We start from the raw sequence: 21,588 nt of genomic DNA, 5'->3' as shown, positions 1-21,588 counted from the left end.
ACTTTCATGTCTTGCGTTTTGAGAGGTACTGATTGAATCAAGGTCGAAATCGGGCTTGAAGTTGACGTTCTAATAAGTGGTCTATGTGCGGAAGTTTTTAGATCTTGTGCACGAAAGTCCAGTTAAAAATACCACCTTCCTAGTTATATTAGGACTTTATTTTATTTTTAATATTTTCCTTAATTAGTTATATTTGGATATTGTTAATTAAGAGATAAGATTTAGAATATCTTTAGAAGATAAGATATAAGATTTAGATATTGTTATCTTTAGAAGATAAGAGATAAGCTTTAACATATTTTTAAGAGATTTTGTAGGCTTCTAATATGGGGGGATGAATGTGTATAAAGTGGGAGAATCATCTGACTAGAAAATAATCATTCTCTTCCATCTTCTCTAACTTCTCCTTTGAGTTTTAATCATGGCCACAGCACACCAAAACTCAACATGAAATTAGCGGGTTAGGATTGAGGTGTTTGACCTATTTAATTAAATAGGTCAGGTTAGAGTTGATCTATATAGTCTTATACATATGTTTTGACACAACCTGAATCCAACACGTGAATACGAATTGCCACCCCTAGACACCACCTCCAAACCTCCACCGTGGCGGTGTTGGAATCACCCGATCTAGTGGTAGTTGTCACCAGATCGAATGTCGATGGTAGTTAGACAATTTAGACCACCCTAGAATTATGGGATAAGTTGTGGAAATATGTTTTTTTTCAAAAAACCTCTAATGAAAAAAAAATAAAATAAAATAAAATTGTCATTTGGGTATGAAATTAAGTACATACATAGGGCTTTAATTTGATGAAATCTCTCCCCGCCATTTCCCCAAGTTGGTGGATACCACCCATTCCAAATACACTCTTTCACCTTTTCCTAACAACATAATGTAAAATACATCCATGATGAAAAATAAAAACTAAACTTCTAAGGGGATGACGAAGCGTGGAGTGAGTGCATTAGTGGATGATATAGGTGAGTACCAACGCCAGCAGCATTAGCATATATGCTATTCCTTGATCTACTGAGGTCCCTGCAAACACAGAGAGGAACATATGGCGTCGTCATCATCATTGTTAATGAAAATTTACAGAATCTTGAAAAAAAAAAAAAAAAAAATGGATGAAGAAGTTTTGATTCCAAACATATATTTCCAGGTTGTTTGGTTGGCCCTTTAAAAATAATAATAATAAAAAGAAAAACAAGTATGGGAAAAGTAAGTAAAACTTGTTTTAATATAAACGCGTTATGCTTTCAAGTATTTGCTGATCAGAAATCAAAGAGAAAACACACGAGAATAAAAAGAAAAGATACCGTCGCTAGTGGGCGCGGGCGCGGGAGCGGGAGATTGTGCCTGAGCCATTTGCAAGATGAGAAAGAAAATGATAGCCACCAATCCGAATGAAGCCCCTGAAACGGCCATTTTCTTTCTCTCTTTCTCTTTCTCTCTGTCTTTTTTACTTCTCAGAGAGAGAGAGATCGAGAGGAAGAGAGAGCCTTAACGTAGAAAAGAGAGAGAGAGAATTAAGGGTGGTGGTGGTGAATGTGGGTGCGAGGAAGGGATCCTTTTTATAATTAGCTTTGACGAGAGGGCTAGCTTGTTCTGTACTGTGCATGAGAATGTGGGGTGGCACCTCAAAAGTTTTGCTAATACACCTCATCACCCATGTGGCCTTTACTTCTTTTGTGCCATTTGCTGTACGTTGCTTTGTTGCTGTTTATTTTTTATGCTTTGTTGGTTTTGTTCATTGCTTAGTGCAGTTCCAAGCTGTTTGTGAGGAGGACAAACTGTACATTGTTATTTGCCAGCATGCCTAATTTTTTTTTGGGGGGGTATATGATGCTTTGTTCTTGAGGAAGAATCTATTCGCATACTTAAATTATAGGTTGGCAATTGAAAAAAAAAAAAAAAAGATTTTTATTTTTTTTATTTTTTATTTTCAGAATGGACCAATACAGAATTGGTAGGGTTGTAATATTAATTTAGGTGACAACTCACTTGCCAAAAGAGTAATGCTTATTATTGGTAAGATGATTAAGCAAGCAATCCGACTTGCCAATTTAATTAATTAGTGATTAGAGATATGTTATTTGCATAACTCTTACATAACAATTGCATAACAATGCTGATATGTCCAACATTTTTATTTTTTTTGTAGTAAACATATTTCTTGCTTTTATTATCAGTCTCCTTACAAATTGACGTACGAATGCATAGTTGATAAGTAATAGTCACATTGAGATGAGTAATGTTTCTTGCACAACTCTTACACAATTATAACAACTTTTTTTAAAGATCAACCATTAAATATTTAGAGCTTACAAATAGGAAAACAAATCTAATGGTTGATCATAGAAGAAAAAAAAAAAAAAAAAAAAAAAGTAGTTAGAGTTATATAAAAATTGTGCAAGAAACATTATTTTAAAAGCTAGTACTCCAAATATTTTTCTTGCCAGAATTTATTGGAATCTTTTGCACAAAAAGAATTCACTAGCAAAGCAGCCGAATCTATCCTCCATGTCTTATTCGATGTTTGAGCCTTGAGGAGCTTTGGATAATTATCATTGGGGCGCCAACTTCACAGGTCGTCCCAATAGTGTTTTTCGTGACAACCTTTGTACACGAATATCGTCTATCATGTTGATGTTTTCCAAATTACGAAAATGATAAATGAAATTATAGACGACAGAAAATTATAGTATTACATTGATTTATACAAACAACCTAGGAAGCTTGTTCGTAGGAATGATTTCCTGTGACCTTTTCTTCTGATAGACATACATAAAATTCACTTAAATCATATATACAACAAAACAATAAGGCCTAGCAGAGAATGGAAAACCAACAGGAACACCATTCTCGAGGAAACACTTCTATGGAGGATTTTGACCAGTAACATCTTTGCTTTCAATTTGTTGCAGGTCATGTCAAGAAGGGAGAAAGAGAGGATCCTCTTTGTTCTTGTAGATCTCAAACAATTGCTTTGAGTAGTGATTTGCCAATCTTCTGCACAGCTGCACTGCCTCGGGGCCATACTCTTGCAACTCCTTGACAGATTTCTTAACATCACCTCCTGGGTCTCCACCAGTGAGAAACTCGGCCAAAGTAGAGCCCCTGTATGAAAGTACAGATATTTCAGAAAATATACAATGTAGGAACCCAACAGAGTCAATTGCTCAATACAAAATGATTGCATAACTTTAGTTTTCAAGAAAAGGGAAAAAGGAAACAGAAACATGTAGTGCTTTCACTAAAAAAATAAACTCAGGCCAAAACAAGAAAATGGCACATCATTACAAATCAGCTATATGATGCATCTGAAAAAACATCTTCTCTTGCCCTATTACACTGCAAGAGGGTAGGGGTATGTGAGTGCAGGAGAGGGTCCCACCTGCTCCACCTGTCCGGGCACCTGTCCAAGCAGGTGACACCCTTCCCTTGACTCACATACTGCAATTGGGTAGGGGTATTGTGCAGGATCTCTATCCGTACCCAGTTAGGTGCATATGGAAAATGTTAGATTTAGGTTATATTTTCTACCTGATCCAATTGGAAATCTCGTGTGCTTACGCAGAAGAAACATCTGGATCCAAATGCAGGGACAAGATATTGCTCAACTTGTTCAATAAATGAAAAGATTAAAAGCGGGGGTGTCTCAAAGAGTTCATGTAGAAACACGGGAGATTTTCAAATGTTAGAATCAATATAATTTATATAAACAAATAGTGCAAAGTGGGGGAATCTGAATTATTCAGGCTAAGATTCAAACTCCTGTTGGGCTATATTGATTGAAGTTTTGCCTTGGGCAGAAAAGTCTAGCAACATTTACTTGGTCTGGAATGTGACAATTTTTTCTTTTGGCCAAAATGTGGAAAATTTGAAACCAAAAGATTCAGAAATTATCCTTTAAACCAAATGATTACTGGAAAGTTCAAAATGGGAAAGCTTAAGGAAGATTGTAAAGTGATGGAGGAGGGAAAGTTTTTTTTCTCAGGCAAAAGAAGTTCAGGATTAGATGCTCATTGCACCAGTTAGGAGAAATATTTGGCCCATTAAAAAGCTAAAATGAAATTTGCCCAATTCATAACAGGGGGAGTTTAGAATCAGGATATCTGATAAAAATTCTTTATCCAAAGAATTTGAGGGACTGAGAATGAGGTAAGTTTATTGAAAGAAAGAAAGATGAATCTACATCATCTTATCATTGCATTAGATAAAGTAGGAAGCAAATAGTAAATGGCATCCCAAAAGAAAAACGAATTACCTACATCAGATTGCAAACAGGTAAAACAAAAATATATGAGCACTATGCATTCAGATGCATACCTTGGAGCATCAAACTTGTCAAAGCCTCGGTGATTGGAGTAAAATGCTTCCTTGCTGGATTTTTCCTCAGAAGTTTGCTGCCGATAGAGAGCACATACAGCCTTCATGCACAATTCAGTATCCTTTCCAAAGCCTGCAAGCATATCCGCCTCAAACTCCCATTTTAATTTCTGATCTTTCTTCCGTTGAAGTATGGACAAGATCTCATCAAAGTCCATAGTTTCATCTGATACATCTTGTGTCTCACTACAAGCATCATCTGCATCAGAAACATCAGAGCTACTGACAATAAATCCACCCAAGCTTTCACCCTCGCTGTCTGACCCAAACTCTTCTGAATCATCATCTTCAGCATCCTCACATGTTGGGATTCCTCGATCATATTTAGTTTTACTGACCTGACTTGAAGAGTTTCTTTCCGCCCCACCTTTTCCTACAGATTTTCTTAAACTCATCAGATGCTGCCTTTGAGGGGTAACACTACCCTTGACATTGTCACCTAGAGAAGTAACAGTCACTGAGCAGTCATTCAAATCAGAACCTACTTCATCAGGAACATTTTCCCGGAGACGCAGCCGCTTGAGTTTAGAAATGAGTTTAGAGATCGGAACATTATCATCCTCGTCACTCTCAGTGTCACTAGTAACAATATTAGAAGCTCGTTTTCTTTTGGGCGTCAGAGTAAACAAAAGGTTCTCTTTGCAAGCATCCTTATCTTCTTCAGCATTCACGTCATAATGTATCTGTTTCAAACTATTCCCATGAATGTTTTCTTTTTCACTTCCCATAGATAATCCTAATTTGCAATCATCTGAAATGTGAACCTTGTCGATTGTCTCATCATTAGAAGTAGGTAATAGGATATGGGTAGTTTGCTCATCGTCACTATCACTGCTATCAATGATGCCAAGAGAAGCTGGTCTAGCACCAGCTGGCGTGGATGGAGCCAACTTTTTGCTGGGGCTCCTAGCTTCTTCGAATGACAATTGTTTTCTAACTTGTCTACCGTATGCCAAACAGAGACCTTTCTTTTCTTCCTTGATACAAGCATCTTTGCTATATGTAAAGTCATTAAAAGGCGTGCCTACCACAAAACATGAAATGAAAAACAAACACAGTCAAAGACTATCTCATCTCACTCAATCAGGCAATGCCATTAAATATTGGATCATGTAATAATTTTTCTTTCCTGGCAAAAAAGGCTTCAGGCCAATATGATATGCATTGAAATATAAAAAACAATTAAACTCCAACCACCCTGAAGAAAAAGACTTCATCCACTGATCGGAGAACAGCAACATGCAATCACTTTAGACTAATGCATTGTACTAGGAATCTCTGTAACACGTTGGAAGGGTTGCTTGTAGAGGAGATGCAACAATATAACATTTGACGATTTCATAACCATTGTCATAATGCACATGGCTAAAGTGGCTCACAGAGGAGATGCCGAAGGTCTAAGTTAGACATACATAATTTTCAGTTATACAAATCAAACCCAACCAATAAAGTGCACCCCTCTGCAGCTATTGTCCCAATTTACATAAAACTTAAGAAGACATGAGTGTTCAAGTAATTGAGCTCAACTAATTAAACATAATCTCCTAAAGCTTGTATTTAAAAAGGAAACAAATAATAAGGATGTCCTGTAATTTAGTACCTGCTGCTTGCAGATCACCAATTCCTTTACCAGGGGAATGACAAATAGTAGAGCCAACCTTCACCAAAGTCTCAATTGCTTCAACTGCTTCTTTCTTCACTCTCACATCATGAGTAACATTTTGTAATCCAAAACCCCTTTTTTTCCCACCAATCAATGGCCACTCTACACATCTCAAAACTGAATTCTCATTTAACACTAAAACCAGCGACTCCAACTCCTTGAACTTTTCTTTCCAAACCTCAACCTCACTCTCGGCCCTCTCCTTCTCACATTCCAAAACCCTGATCTCAATCAAAAGCTGAACAATCTTATCTTCCTCCCAATTCTCCTCTATCAAATCAACAATCCTATCCATATCCCTCTCGCTTCCACTACTAACCTTCCTTTCACCTTCAAGGCCACTAACAAGCTTGTTAAGTTCATCATTCTCCCTCTTCAATGCCTTAAGTTCATCCTCAATTGCAAGCTTGTCAGCTTCCAACACCCTAAATTTGGTCTCAAGCGCTTCGTACTCACTCTTCTTTTTTTGAATATCCAATTCCAACTCAACACACCTCGCTTCAGCTTTCTTACTCCTCTCGTCCAATTCACTGCATTCACAACCTACCAAATCTTGCATGCATAATACCTCAGATTCACATTTTGGCACTTCTTTATGTTCCACTTCTTCCACATCCATCTCCATATCCACCCACCCTCCCTTAAAGTTACCTAAATCAAAATCACCCATTGAAAGCTGTTACACTTAAAAAAAAAAAAAAAAAATTGCATTTCAAAATTTAATAAAAAACCGATACAACTTGGAAAACAAAGAAAGAAAAACATTATCTTGCAGTAAAAAAAAAAAAAAAAATACCATGAACAAATTTTTCTGCTCTTGAAAATTATATGGGTCAGAGTAGTTTTATTTTTTCTATCCTATTATTTTCTTTTCCTTTTCTCAGTCTTCTCAGCAGCCAAAGAGAACTCTCTGAAAAACCTCATGCTCAACAACAACAACAAAAAACAATGAACTTTGCATATTAACTACACCCATTTCAGCGTCTTACAACTATTTGCCTTTAATGGTTTCGCCCCCCATTACTTGATAGAGTGAAACAAAAAAAAAAAAAAAAGCCACAATAATAAATGAAGATACTTTCCTGCACCAAATACATACATTAAGAAGTAGTATTAAGAAAGAGTAATAATCGCCAAAACTTACAATAGAATGTGGGATTCAAAGCGGAACTCCTTTGGGGTTTTGGAAGGGAAAGGGTAATCACCATGAGACCGAAGAAAGTAAGCGGAATTTCGTGACGAAGTCTGCAGCGAATGCGGATGTGACGTGTCAGTTCCTTTAAGAGGACCCACACATCCTCCTATCACTCTAAACAGTGCTTAGAGAAAATAGAAAAGAAAAAATGAGGCTTACTACACGTCGTTTACAAAAATATTGTCCTTCAAATTGTTGAGCCACATTTTTGTAGTTACCACATGATTTTATCTTGTCGTGTGAACAATTTTTTTTTTTTTTTTTTTTTTTTTTTTTTTTTTTTTTATGAAAAAAAAACATATCATAAATTCAGAATTCTAGTCTTTCAAAAAGAAAGTAGTCAATAGAATCAAATTACACAAAAAAAAAAAAAAAAAATCTATAATTTGTCTCTTGAATCTCTAGATTAAGCACATATTTATTTTCATAGAAAAGAAAAACAATGTCAACCTCTTTTAAACCAGTTCTTCTATCTTTTTTTTTTTTTTTTTTTCCTTAAAAGAACTCTAAACAGAATTTACAGACAGAGAAAAGAAAGAACTATTATGAAAAATGAAAAAGAAAATAAATCATATTTGGTATATATGTCATAAATAGTTTTTTTTTTTTTTTTGCGCAGCTGTAGTCCCCCCCCCCCCCCCCCCCCCCCCATTTTGTCACAAGGCAACAAGTATTTAAAAGTATGATTTTTATTTTGTGAATAATAAAAACTATGTATTTATTAATGCCAAAAATCTTGGTATAACACAAACGCAAAGTAAACTTGAAACTATTTGCACTTTATTATGTACGTTATGAATCCTATACATGCTATTGACAATATCATCATCCACTAAGAATGTCCTACTGGCTACTGTTCATATATTTCCTTAGAAGGAGCACAAGGTGTTTGGAGGGATTTTATTTGAGATTCTTAATGAATAACAATTGTTACGGCGAGAAATGATGTTTTAACAATCTGAAAACACCACAAATACAATGGCCGGATCATGCCAGAACAATAGGCCCAGTTCATAACTTAAATTGCTCATAGGCATAGGGAGTCTTCTGCTAAATTACGAGTTGATGTTTATAAACTTTCACTAAATTTTTCTATAGACACCAGCAAATTATAGTATTACCTTGATATATACAACCAACCTATGAAGCCAGTTCGTAGGGACAAATCCATATGACCTGTTCTTCTGATAGACATGCAAGCACATCCTTCTATCATATGCATACAAATAAAACATGCTTATCCAGAAGGCCTAACAGAGAATGGAAAACCAACAAAACACCATTCTCGACCTGTTCTTCTGATAGACATGCAAACACATGTTTATATCATATATACTAACAAAACACCATTCGCGAGGACACACTTCTATGGAGGATTTTGACTAGTAGCACCTATATGTTCAATTTGTTGTAGGCCATGTCAAGAAGGGAGAAAGAAAGGATCCTCTTTGTTCTTGTAGATCTCAAACAATTGCTTAGAGTAGTGAGTTGCCAATCTTCTGCACAGCAGCACTGCCTTGGGGTCATACTCTTGCAACTCCTTGACAGATTTCTTAACATCACCTCCTGGGTCTCCACCAGTGAGAAACTCGGCCAAAGTAGAGCCCCTATATGAAAGTACAGATATTTCAGAAAATATACAATGTAGGAACCCTACAGAGTCAATTGCTCAATACAAAATAATCGCATAACCGAATTTTTCAAGAAAAAATTAACTCACGCCACAAAAAGAAAAGAAGGGCACATTATTAACCCACAGAGAAATCAGATATATGACGCATCTGAAATAACATCTTTTCTCTCTTGCTCAACACATAAGTACACCTTTCTGATTTTTGATAACTTTCAAAACATAAATAAGGGACTGAAAATAAGGTAAGTTTATGGAAAGAAAGTAAGATGAACCTACATATTAACATTGCATTGGAAGTAGGAAGCAAATAGTAAATGACATCCCAAATGAAAAAACAAAATACCTAAATCAGATTGCCAACAGATAAAACAAGATACTTTATTTCTTTAAAACAATTAAATGCATCCTAAGGACAAGAATGTATACAAGCATTATACGTTAGCAATTAGCATTCTTAAAACCAATAGGTCTAATGAGATAATTTCATCTAAAAAGTGAGCAATAAAATTACATCTTAAATCTATAAAAATAACTATGAGCACTATGCATTCAAATGCAACCTTGGAGCATCAAACTTGCTAAAACCTCGGTGATTGGAGTAAAATGCTTCCTTGCTAGATTTTTCGTCAGAAGTTTGCTGTCGATAGAGAGCACATACAGCCTTCATGCACAATTCAGTATCCTTTCCAAAGCCTGCAAGCATATCCGCCTCAAACTCCCATTTTAATTTCTGATCTTTCTTCCGTTGAAGTATGGATAAGATCTCATCGAAGTCCATAGTTTCATCTGATACATCTTGTGTCTCACTACAAGTATCATCTGCATCAGAAACATCAGAGCTACCGACAATAAATCCACCCAAGCTTTCACCCTCGCTGTCTGACCCAAACTCTTCTGAATCATCATCTTCAGCATCCTCACATGTAGGGATTCCTCGATCATATTTAGTTTTACTGGCCTGACTTGAAGAGTTTCTTGCCGCCCCACCTTTTCCTACAGATTTTCTTAAACTCATCAGATGCTGCCTTTGAGGGGTAACACTACCCTTGACATTGTCACCTAGAGGAGTAACAGTCACTAAGCGGTCATTCAAATCAGAACCTACTTCATCAGGAACTTTTTCCCGGAGACGCATCCGCTTGAGTTTAGAGATTGGAACATTATCATCCTCATCACTCTCAGTGTCACTAGTGACAATATTAGAAGCTCGTTTTCTTTTGGGAGTTGGAGTAAACAAAAGGTTCTCTTTGCAAGCATCCGTATCTTCTTCATCATTCTCATCATAATGTATCTGTTTCAAACTATTCCCATAAATTTTTTCTTTTGCACTTCCCATAGATAATCCTAATTTGCAATCATCTGAAATGTGAACCTTGTTGATTACCTCATCATTAGAAGTAGGTAATAGGATATGGGTAGTTTGCTCATCGTCACTATCACTGATATCAATGATGCCAAGAGAAGCTGGTCTAGCACCAGCTGGTGTGGATGGAGCCAACTTATTGCTGGGGCTCCTGTCTTCTTCGAATGACAATTGTTTTCTAACTCGTCTGCCATATGCCAAACAGACACCTTTCTTTTCTTCCTTAATACAAGCATCTTCCATACATGGAAAAACATTAAAAGACGTGCCTACCACAAAAATACAAAACAAGAAAAACAGACATAGTCAAAGACTAGCTCATCTCACAGAATCAGGCAATGCCATTACATATTTGATCATGTAATAAATTTTCTTTCCAGGAAAAAAAGGCTTCATACCAATAAGATATGCATTGAAATATAAACAACAATTAAACTCCAACCCCACACCCTGAAAAAAAGAAGAAGAAGACCTCATCCAGTGATCCGAGAACAGCAGTATGCAATTAAGACTAATGCATTATACTAAGAATCTTTGTAACATGTTGGAAGAGTTGGTTGTAGAGAAGATTCAACAATAACATTTGATGATTTCACGAAGATTGTCATAACGCACACTGCTAAGTAGCTCGTAGAGGAGATGCTGAAGGTCCAAGTTAGGCGTACATAATTTTCAGGCAATGCCATTACATATTTGATCAGGCAATAAATTTTCTTTCCAGGAAAAAAAGGCTTCATACCAATAAGATATTCATTGAAATATAAACAACAATTAAACTCCAACCCCACACCCTGAAAAAAAAAGAAAGAAGATCTCATCCAGTGATCCGAGAACAGCAGTATGCAATCACTTAAGACTAATGCATTATACAAAGAATCTTTGTAACACGTTGGAAGAGTTGGTTTTAGAGAAGATTCAACAACAACATTTGATGATTTCACGAAGATTGTCATAACCCACACTGCTAAGTAGCTCATAGAGGAGATGCTGAAGGTCCAAGTTAGGCGTACATAATTTTCAGTCATGTAAATCAAACCTATCCAATAAAGTGCTGCCCTCTACTGCTACTGTCCCAATTTACATAAAACTTAAGAAGACACGACTGCTGAAGTGATTGAGCTAAACTAATCTAAACATAATCTCCTAAAGATTGGATTTTTTTTTTATTTTTTTTATTTTTTTTTTAAGAAAAAACAAATAATAAGGATGTCCTGTAATTTAGTACCTGCTGCTTGCAGCACACCAATTCCTTTACCAGGGGGATGACAAATAGCAGAGCCAACGTCCACCAAAGTCTCAATTTTTGCCTTATTTTGCACATAGCCGAAGCTGGTTCCATCACGCAATCCATCTCTAGTTCTAATCCCTTCAATTGCTTCTTTCTTCTCACTCACTTCATGAGAAATAACATTTCGTAATCCCCACCCAGATTTTGTTGAATTCTCATTTAACACTAAAACCCGCAACTCCAAATCCCTGAACATTTCCTTCCAAACCCCAACCTCACTCTCGGCCCTCTTCTTCTCACATTGCAAAACCTTGTTCTCAATCAAAAGCTGAACGATCCTATCTTCCTGCCCATTCTCCTCTGTCAAATCGACAATCCTATCCATATACCTCTCTCTTCCACTACTAACCTTCCTTTCACCTTCAACGTTGCTAACACGCTTTTTGAGTTCAGCATTCTCCCTCTTCAATACCTTCAGTCCATCCTCAATTGCAAGCTTGTCAACTTCCAATGCCTTTAATTTGGTCTTGAGCACTTCATACTCCATCTTCTTCCTCTGAATATCCACTTCCAACTCAACGCACCTCCCTTCAGCTTTCTTAATTCTCTCTTCCAACTCACTGCATCCACAACCTACCAAATTTTGCATGCATACAACCTCAGATTCACATTTTAGCACTTCTTTATGTTCCACTTCTTCCACATCCATCTCCATACTCACCCTCAAAGTTACCTAAATCAAAAGAACCCATTGAAAACCGTTACACTAAAAAAAAAAAATAATAATCAAGAACCGATACAACTTGGAAAACAAAGAAAACATATACTTTCAACAGAGAAACAAAGAAAACCAAGAACAATTTTCTGCATTTGAAAATTACTTGGGTCAAAGTAGTTTTCTTTTTCCATACTATTATTTTCTTTTCTTTTCCTGTGTCTTCTCAGCAGCCAAAGAGAACTCTTTGAAAAACATCATGCTCAACAACAACAAAAAACAATGAATTTTGTGTATTAACTACACATGATTCAGCGAAATACAACTATTTGCCTTAACTTTAACGGATTCTTTTTTCTTTTCTTTTTTTTCCATTTCTTGTAAGAGCGAAACAACAGAAGGCCACACACCAATAAATCAAGAAACTTTCTGGCACCAAATACATTAAGAACTAAGAAGTAGTATTAACAAAGAGTAGTAATCGGCAAAACTTACAATACAACGCGGGATTCAAAGCGGAACTCCTTTGGGGCTTTTGAAGGGGAAGAGTAATCCGTACGAGACTGTTAAAGTCTTCAAAGAAAAAAGAAAAAAATCGGAAGTTCATGAAGTTGTGCAGCGTATGAAGGTGACACGTGTCAATTCGTTTAAGAGGACCCAGCAAACAGTCTTGACTCTATCTAAATTTTATGTTTACTTCGTAAATTATCTAAAATTTATTAATCTTAAATATTGTTTATCAAGTTCAAAGCCGTATTGGAATATATATATATATATATATATATATATATATATATATATATATATATATATAAAACTTTATAAATTAATCGCCTTATTTAATTAAACCACCATAACAATCTATCCGAATTCGTTAATTTCGTCTTCTCGTGTTGACTTTGCTGGGTGTTTTTAAAATTGTGAGTGCTAGACCAAATTTGGAATCGCATATAAAAAAGTGAAAAAGGAAAAATGAAGGTTACTACACGTCGTTTAGTAGCAAAAGCGTGCGTTGGAATTATCCGGTGCGGTGCGGTACGTTTCGAGAGTGTTATTCACTTCTCAACTAAAACTCACTCTACTTTCGCGGACTCTCTGTCCCGAGAAACAAACGGGAACTAAGGAAATGAAAATTCTCCAGCTTTTCACCCGCCACCCAATCCTTTGCCACAGACAAGCCCTAGTTCCTTCGATTAGTTTCGGAGCTCTCAGACAAGTGAGCTCCAAACGGTGCTTCTGTACGCACTCGGAGGATCCGGAGCTGAAGGACTTCATGGAGTACATGGATTCTCTGAAGAACTACGAAAAATTGGGCGTGCCCAGAGGCGCGGGTACGGACTCGGAGGACGGGTTCGATCTGGGCCGGATGAGGCGGCTCATGGAGCACCTCGGCAATCCTCAGTCCAAGTTCAAGGTTCGAGCACTGTCCCTTTGCTTTTCAGTTGGAGCTTACGCCCTGTTTGGTTGCTCATTAAACGGAGGAAGACGAAAAATAAAATGTTGAAAAGTTTTGGGCTTTGAATTTTTATGCTATTTTGGTTTCCTAAGACTGCTCTATTAGGTAGCAATAAAATTTGTGATATAGACTGTCCAAAAAAAAAAAATTGTGAAATAGAATGTCAGATATTTTACTGTTTAGAGTCCCCAAAAGAAAAGCCTGGAACGACATAAGAAAGGATATACAAAGCTTCTTTTTTTTTTGTTAATGAAAAATGTTACGTTATTGAATTGAAAAGAAAAATGAGAAATAATGGCTACCCATGTTCTAGTAGTTTTCTTCTATAATTGGTTAAATAATGAGGCACGTATTTTCAACGATACGATAACAATATGGTTTGGCCCAGAGCGTTTGACGTCTGCAAACTGCTTTGCTTCATATCCATATTCACACACTAGTCTCTAAATTTTGCAAATTTTATTTCATAGTTTTATATTCATTTCGTTGATGAATCTTAGTATAAGTGTAAGTAACTAGAGCAACAGCTATTATAGGCTGTTCACATTGCTGGTACAAAAGGAAAAGGATCAACTGCTGCATTCCTCTCCAATATTTTACGGGCAGAAGGGTATTCTGTAGGTTGTTACAGCAGGTATGGGTTGTGGTAATAGTGATTAATTTCTTAATGTTTCTCAGAAGGATTAATTTGGTCTGCAGCTTCTTGTATCTTCAAATTCTAGGTATCTCTACTTATCAACTATTTTGATTCTAACAACAGGCTTCATTTTCTTAAGCAGCCCACATATTCAGACCATCAGGGAACGCATGTCATTGGGAAGATTTGGCGAGCCGGTGTCAGCAAAGACATTAAATAGCCTTTTTCTTCAAATTAGAAAGACTCTTGACCAGGCAATGGAGCACGAAAATGGGCGTATGACTCATTTTGAGGTATCAACTTGTGTATGGTATTGTTTTTTAGCCATTTGATTGGATGAACAATGGGAATTTCCATGATCCTGCAAAAGCTTGGGTCATGTTTGTATAACTGATTCAAGTAGTTGGCTTGCCCTGCTTGTTCTTCTTTTGTTTTCCTTTCAAACTTTTACTCTGTAGCTTTCTGGTCAAAGTGGTTACCATAAATATTTTCAGATTGAACTCTCTTGTTTAGAGGATATACTTGTTTTTGTTGCCTAGCTACGTGCTTTTCTGTTAATGATTGGACGTCATTTTGTGTACAAATTATGTTTGTAATATTCACACTCACTAATGTATATTGTTTAGGTTCTCACTGCAATGGCATTCACCTTATTTGCCCAAGAGAATGTTGACATCGCAATTATTGAGGTAACTCATTTTTGTGATTTGATGTCTTCTTTCATTTTTTTTCTTTTTCTTTCTTTATTTTCTAATTTCTGTTGCTGGAAAAAAAGTTGGTGTTCCTCTCATTATTCTTATTATATGTTTTTCTATGGAATTAAAGTTAGACCGGTTACTTTTCATAACCTAATACAAAACTGAAAGATGGCAATTCGAATACTCATTTTAATATATTCTATATGTAACAGGCTGGGTTGGGGGGTGCACGGGATGCAACAAACATTATTTCTAGTTCTGAACTTGCTGCATCAGTCATAACTACAATTGGTGAGGAGCATTTGGCTGCGCTTGGGGGTTCTTTGGAAAGCATTGCCATGGCAAAGTCAGGAATCATTAAACATGGCTGCCCAGTTAGGTTGTTCTCCCTGTGCAATTCTTTTGCAGATTGACATGATCATATAAACTGAAGAATTTGCATTCTGATTGCATTCAATCTTTGGTTATGCCTTTTCCATGTATGGTTTCCTTCATTTCATGTTACACTTGCAAAAACTTTAGACCAAATTACACAATGGATCCCACCTCATTGCTTTCCTTGGTACAATCTATTTGAAGAGTTATGGCTGTATCACCCTTTTCTGATCTTTGTGTCTGTCTTCCTTTATGTTCAAGTTTCCATACATGAGGCATCAAAACAATCACTGTTTTTAATTTATGGTCTCTTACAGGACTTTTTTTTTTTTTGAACAAAAAAATGTATTTTCCTTTTCATACTTTATGGGTACCTGACAAAAAGAATGAAGACTTTGAATTAGCACATAGCATATGAGCAGGAGCAGAAAGGAATCTGTGCTGTGATGAAAAGCCCATAGTTTTATTTGATTGGTGCAACCCTAACATGTTATCAATTACACTGACTAGATGGTTTTGTAGTATACAGTGGAGGAGACGGGAGCTGGCAGGGGCCATGCCCCCTCTCCCTCTCCAAAATCTTGAAACATAAAATGGTAGGACTTAGAAAACAAAAAATGCACCCCCCCCCCCCCCCCCCACCAAAAAAAAAAAACAGGCCATGGACACCCTCAAACTATTATTATGCTAGTAAAATTCTGTTATTCTCATTTGTTTCAATTAGTCATGTAATGATTGTGTTGTCCTCATTTATTTTAGTTAATGGAATTTAGTCAATTTTTTTAGTCTTCTGATATAAGAAGAAAACTCTCTTAGTTGTTAAGAATAACAATTCAAAGAAGATTGACTAGAATTTAAAGAAATTTCCTTTATAAGGAATTTTTGTTTGGAAATGTCAATAAAATATATTTGTGTATATGTGTGTGTGTGTCTAACAACTGTATCAGGCCTTTTGTAAGTAGAAAAAACTATTTAATTCAATTAGACCAGCTTGTTGTTTATGTCACTACACAAACCTAGGAAACAGTTAAGCGAAATGTTAGATGTAGTATCACCACTCTCCTTTCATGTGTTGGATGGTATGTTTTGTGGGAATGAACAATTAACAAAAATATAGCCCCCCCAAAATAAGAAAGAGGGGGAGAACAAAAAAAAAAACTGTGCAAAAGAGTTGAGCGAGGATTGGAGAAATTTTTGCATTATTGTGTTTTAGTTTTGGTATAGGGAAAATTCTCTTTTCATTTTTTGTTCTTCGTTTTTTTCTCTTTTCCCAATTCTTTGTTCTCCTTTCAAAAAAATAAAAAAATGAAGAAAATAAGAAAGAGGGGGAGAACCAAAAAAATACTGTGCAAAAGAGTTGAGAGAGGATTGGAGAAATTTTTGCATTGTTGTGTTTTAGTTTTGGTATAGGGAAAATTGTCTTTTCATTTTTTGTTCTTCGTTTTTTTCTCTTTTCCCAATTCTTTGGTTTGTTGTGCATGACAAAGTTCTAGCGCACCTGTTTCTTGGTGCTCTTGTTTGTTTCTTTGTTCATCAACTTTCTATATATTAGTCTGGCCTCCACAAGATATAAAACCTGGCACCGCCACTGGTAATATATGTCCACTTCTTCAACTCATAGACGTTCAATGGTGTCTTGAAGAGCCACCAAGTGTGTATAATGTGAATATCATTTTACATCATTGATGCAACAGTTTGTGGACCAAGATAAAGGGTGGTTGGACTTATACAAATAAGGATTCTAGTAGAAGTTGTACTTAATTGTGGACCAAGATAAAGTGCGTATAATTGGTCGCTATGGGTATTTAGATAAAATATTATAACTATCTTGACTCTGTTAATTTGATTAAAATTTTCAGTTGGTGCTGGGTGGCCCATTCCTTCCACATATTGATCGTATTCTTCGTGATAAAGCATTGTCAATGGCTTCTCCAGTAGTATCAGCATCTGATGCTGGAAATAGAAGTACCGTAAAAGGTATTAGCATGTTCAACGGTAGACCTTTCCAAACTTGTGATCTAATAATACAAGTTGAGAGGGACTTTAAGGAGGTATGCACTTGAAGCATTATTTTTTAATTCCTTATGTATGATTAATCATGCTGTAATATCATTTTTCTTTTTTCTTTTTTAGAGTTGTAATTATGCCAAGTTTTCATTACTGGCATTTGAAACTTTTGGAGAACTTATTGTGTTATTTCTAACTCATGCAGTTCATTGAGTTACTGGATGTGAAACTGTACATGCTTGGACATCACCAACTTCAAAATGCGGCAACTGCTGCTTGTGCAGCACTCTGTCTTCATAATCAAGGTGAAGATCTTTTTTCCTGTGTTCTATAGTTTTGTTTTATCGGGCCTTAAAACCTAAGAAACTTCCTGCAATCTTTGAAGAGTCATAAGTTGTATTTGTGTGGTTTGGTTCAATTTAGGGTTTTGGTTCATATATGCCTACCTTCATTCTATAGACTTTGACCATTACACTAATTCAATGTCTGTTACAGTAGACAGATATGCCATGACAGAGGATAACTCATTTATCTTCATATCTACACAAGGTTACTGATAGTCTTAGGTGTGGTTTTCACTTTTCATGCTGGCCATTTGGGACTTCTTTCCTGTAAATGTTACCCCCATGCTCTCTCTCTCTCTCTCTCTCTCTCTCTCTCTCTCTAAATTCAGAATTTCTTGATAGGAACCAAAACTGTCACATTGTGAGCCAACCATGGGGTATGGTAGAAAGGTGCAAAGAAATTAGAGCAGCCGGCTCAAAGAACTTGGTTTATGACTTTTTTGAGTAATCTTTCATTTATTCCCTGTTAATAATTTTACGGATACTTCAGGATGGAGAATTTCGGATGGATCTATTAGGGGTGGTTTAGAACATGCATTCTTGCTGGGAAGAAGTCAGTTTCTAACACGGAAAGAAACTGAGGCACTTGGGCTACATGGAGCAACAGTATTGCTGGATGGAGGTTTGATTCTCATGCTCAATTTTTTTAGATGAATGAAATACTTTATAAAATCTCACAAACATTACAAAAACCCTCCAGTATCCACTGGAACAGCAAATGAACAACAAAACTCTCAAACAAGAACAAACCCCTACAAAAATGCTTACAACCATCTGCATAGTAGACTAACACTACACTCTTAAGACCCAACCGACACAAATACAAAAGCAGAATCCAAACTACATTAAAATTTTCCTCGACAGATTCCATCTATCAGATAGCACCATATTAACCATTGAAACTTTGAATTGCCCCTTAGCCATAATTCTGGTTTGAAATTCTCATGCTCAATTTGGTTACTGATTCCACTATTCTGAATGAATTGGGCTGAGGTTTTAACTTATACGCATGACTTTAGTAACTATGTAGGTGGCTTACTTTTTTGCTTCTCCGTAATTTGCCGAGGGAATTGTTCTTGGCAATAATTCTAACTATCTATTTAATCTGACTGTAAAGTTGTCGTATTCTTTTGGGTGTTTGCAAAATCTTGTGGGCATTGTAGGGGGGAATTTTCTAAATTTGGAGTAGTTTAGTTTTACCACCTGCTACCACTAGATAATAGAAGTCTAATAGTTCCTTTGAATGTTTTCCAGCACACACCAAAGAATCTGCTAATGCTTTGGTGAACACAATACGGATGATATTGCCAGAGGCGCCATTGGCTCTTGTGGTTGCAATGGCAAGTGACAAAGACCACGTAGGTTTTGCAAGAGAGTTTCTTTCAGGTAGGCTCCCTTGTATTTTTATTTTTATTTTTTGCTTAAAATGGTCAGGTGGAAGGTAGCAGAAGATGAGAAGATGATCAATTTTAATGTTATCAGACCCCACATCACTCCCTTTGCCAAAGAGAGAGAGAGAGAGAGAGAGAGAAGAGAGAGTAGGATAATTCTAGAATAGCATTAAAATTGATCATGTTCTCATGATCAATTTTAGTGTTATCAGACCCCACAACACTCCCTTTCCCAGAGAGAGAGAGAGTAGGATAATTCTAGAATAGCATTAAAATTGATCATGTTCTCATGATCAATTTTAGTGTTATCAGACCCCACAACAGAGAGAGAGAGAGAGAGAGAGAGAGATGTATGGGGCTTAATACAAATTAACCTGAAATGTTTGTTGTTAGTAAGCAAACACAAATAAGCAGTTTTGTAGAGGCTTGGAGAGGCCTAATTCAGATTTTACCACATTTCGTCAGGTGGACAGCTAGAGGCCGTCTTTCTGACTGAAGCTAACATTGCTGGAGGCAAATCTCGAACGACTTCAGCTTCTTTATTAAGAGATTGTTGGATCCAAGCTTCCGAAGAACTGGGCATTGGCATTGTTCATAATGGACCAGCAAAATCCAACCGAGTGTTCAAGGATCAATTGACTTGCTCTGTAAGCAATTTGGAAAATGGAACCATCTTAGCTGCTGAGAGTTCATTAACGGTTTCATTGAAGGTTGCAAATCAGATCCTCAGAGAAGGAACAGGGATCCAGTCGGGCATTATTGTAGTGACTGGATCTCTGCATATTGTTTCATTGGTATTAGCTGCTCACATTGGTTAAGGCAGAGAATTATTGCACTTATTCTAGTAATTTTTAAATTCATCATGTTGCTTTCCCTTACAGTTCCTTAAGCGATTGCGTCTATGGAAATTTTTGAGAGTCGGACTTAATTTTTATAAGAACCGTTTTGCTGTCAGTCACTTGGAATTATTGTATTCTATTATCATATTTCCCCTTAGTAATGCTATTATTCACTCCGGCTAACATGGAAAAACACTAAAAACATGCCAATGTGAAGAGTAGCATTACTTTATACCCTTATATAAAAAGTGTAATGCTACTCATTTCACTCATTTATCGCATGCATTTTATACTAATTGGTGTGACGTCTTTATATTTTTTTGTTGAGTGAGTAACATAAGAAGCCACTTAAAACACGTTACATTAGTCAATGTGAAATAGATGTGAAGAATAGCATTAGTTTATAAAAAAAACATCTCTAAGGGACTGAGCATGATGCTTGACCTCCTAGCACATCTTCTCCTTTGAGGGCACGCCTAAACCGGCTTATATCTAAATCCTTAGTCTTTTACTTAAAGCAAAATCTACTATCCCAATAAGTTAATCATCGACCCCAATAAGCCTTTTTATTCCCGATTGATCTTAAAATCCCCAAACTGGAAATGAAAAAGTTAAGGGAAGAGATCGAAGTAGAGGGGAAAGCAATTGGATTTGAAGCAAAGTAGCTAGGTTGTGTTAAGGTCGGTCCCCAGATGTTCGAGACATTCCTGCAGGCACGGCCACGGAGTGGGCCTGAAGCGCGTAAAACGGCAACCACCTCTCATCTCAGTGGTCACCATCGGCAGCAGAGTGTGTAGAGACAGCCAATTCAAAATTTTGTTTTGTGTGCAGGCCTGCCAACAACAGCATTCAAGGCACATTTTTTGGAGTACATTTTCACACTGATTTCGACATCTCCATGCCACCTCTACATCTGCCTAGGTGTCCTCAATCCTGCTGATTCGACAAGCATGCCATGAATATATACATCATATTCTTTTGCCTCTTGTCTACCAAAATGCCCGCCCAAAGGGAATTCTAATTATTTTCTCCAATTTGTTGAAATCATCTTGTCGGTCTCTTCTTTATCAAATTCATCCATCTTTCATTAAAAGACAAGTTTTGGAGTAAGAACGATCGATCTTCTTCTTCTTTTTTCTTACGCTTTTATTCCTTATTAATTAGATTGTACTACCACAATTTAACCACTTGTTATTTTAGAATGATTATTTATATATACCTGATATCTATCTGTTATGATTATCTAATGTTCTTTTACCCGAGTTATATGAATACATTTTGTAATTAAGATGATCATTATAAAGAGTAATGTTAAACCTACAACTCTTTTACAATTTCTTTTACAATTTGTTGACATATGTTAGCGAAAATTTAAACACATGTCAATCACATGCTGCCACGTGTCAGCCATTTGTAAAAAAATAAAAAGGTTGTTAGTTCTTGCATTTTTTTCATTTGAAAATGTAGATTATATATTGACCGAGATAATAATTTCTCATATGGCCTCAATTTTTTATTTTTTATTTTTATAAAAAAAAAAATAACAGGCAAAAAAGAAAGCAAGAAAAAGGAAGAGAAAAGTAATTAACATACTCTTTTCGAACCACCACTCCATTGTTAATATTCCTCCAAACTACAATTGTGTCAA

At 36.3% G+C, this 21,588-nt stretch overlaps 4 protein-coding genes across 5 annotated transcripts; 1 reads left to right on the top strand and 3 right to left on the bottom strand.

The window, feature by feature from the left end:
- Positions 1–740: 740 nt before the first annotated feature.
- Positions 741–1,558, bottom strand: LOC133862480 (arabinogalactan protein 41-like). The gene is made up of 2 exons (XM_062298318.1): positions 1,324–1,558; positions 741–1,042 (listed from the first exon to the last, which is right to left on the bottom strand). The coding sequence occupies exons 1-2, from the start codon at positions 1,430–1,432 to the stop codon at positions 969–971; spliced, it is 183 nt and encodes a 60-aa protein (XP_062154302.1). The 5' UTR covers positions 1,433–1,558; the 3' UTR covers positions 741–968.
- Positions 1,559–2,686: 1,128 nt separating this feature from the next.
- On the bottom strand, positions 2,687–7,320 carry LOC133857898 (uncharacterized). Of its 2 annotated transcripts, none has more exons than XM_062293277.1 (4): positions 7,204–7,320; positions 5,997–6,710; positions 4,337–5,420; positions 2,687–3,124 (listed from the first exon to the last, which is right to left on the bottom strand). In XM_062293277.1, exons 1-4 carry the CDS (start codon positions 7,265–7,267, stop codon positions 2,938–2,940), a joined length of 2,049 nt encoding a protein of 682 aa, XP_062149261.1. In that variant the 5' UTR covers positions 7,268–7,320; the 3' UTR covers positions 2,687–2,937. The 2 variants fall into 2 exon arrangements, with proteins under 2 accessions (XP_062149261.1, XP_062149268.1); XM_062293284.1 differs by having other exon boundaries at positions 5,997–6,699; positions 7,204–7,282.
- A 1,002-nt stretch (positions 7,321–8,322) lies between these two features.
- On the bottom strand, positions 8,323–12,803 carry LOC133857889 (uncharacterized). The gene is made up of 4 exons (XM_062293265.1): positions 12,689–12,803; positions 11,476–12,211; positions 9,448–10,519; positions 8,323–8,861 (listed from the first exon to the last, which is right to left on the bottom strand). The coding sequence occupies exons 2-4, from the start codon at positions 12,191–12,193 to the stop codon at positions 8,675–8,677; spliced, it is 1,977 nt and encodes a 658-aa protein (XP_062149249.1). The 5' UTR covers positions 12,194–12,211; positions 12,689–12,803; the 3' UTR covers positions 8,323–8,674.
- A 434-nt stretch (positions 12,804–13,237) lies between these two features.
- Positions 13,238–20,055, top strand: LOC133857881 (dihydrofolate synthetase). The gene is made up of 10 exons (XM_062293253.1): positions 13,238–13,607; positions 14,186–14,283; positions 14,429–14,579; positions 14,913–14,975; positions 15,197–15,358; positions 17,219–17,410; positions 17,572–17,671; positions 18,201–18,332; positions 18,965–19,096; positions 19,567–20,055. Exons 1-10 carry the CDS (start codon positions 13,320–13,322, stop codon positions 19,917–19,919), a joined length of 1,671 nt encoding a protein of 556 aa, XP_062149237.1. The 5' UTR covers positions 13,238–13,319; the 3' UTR covers positions 19,920–20,055.
- The last annotated feature ends 1,533 nt before the right edge of the window (positions 20,056–21,588 follow it).

The sequence above is a fragment of the Alnus glutinosa genome, chromosome 1 (assembly GCF_958979055.1).
Source record: "Alnus glutinosa chromosome 1, dhAlnGlut1.1, whole genome shotgun sequence".
NCBI lineage: Eukaryota > Viridiplantae > Streptophyta > Magnoliopsida > Fagales > Betulaceae > Alnus > Alnus glutinosa.
This window is presented reverse-complemented; position numbering and strand designations above follow the sequence as displayed.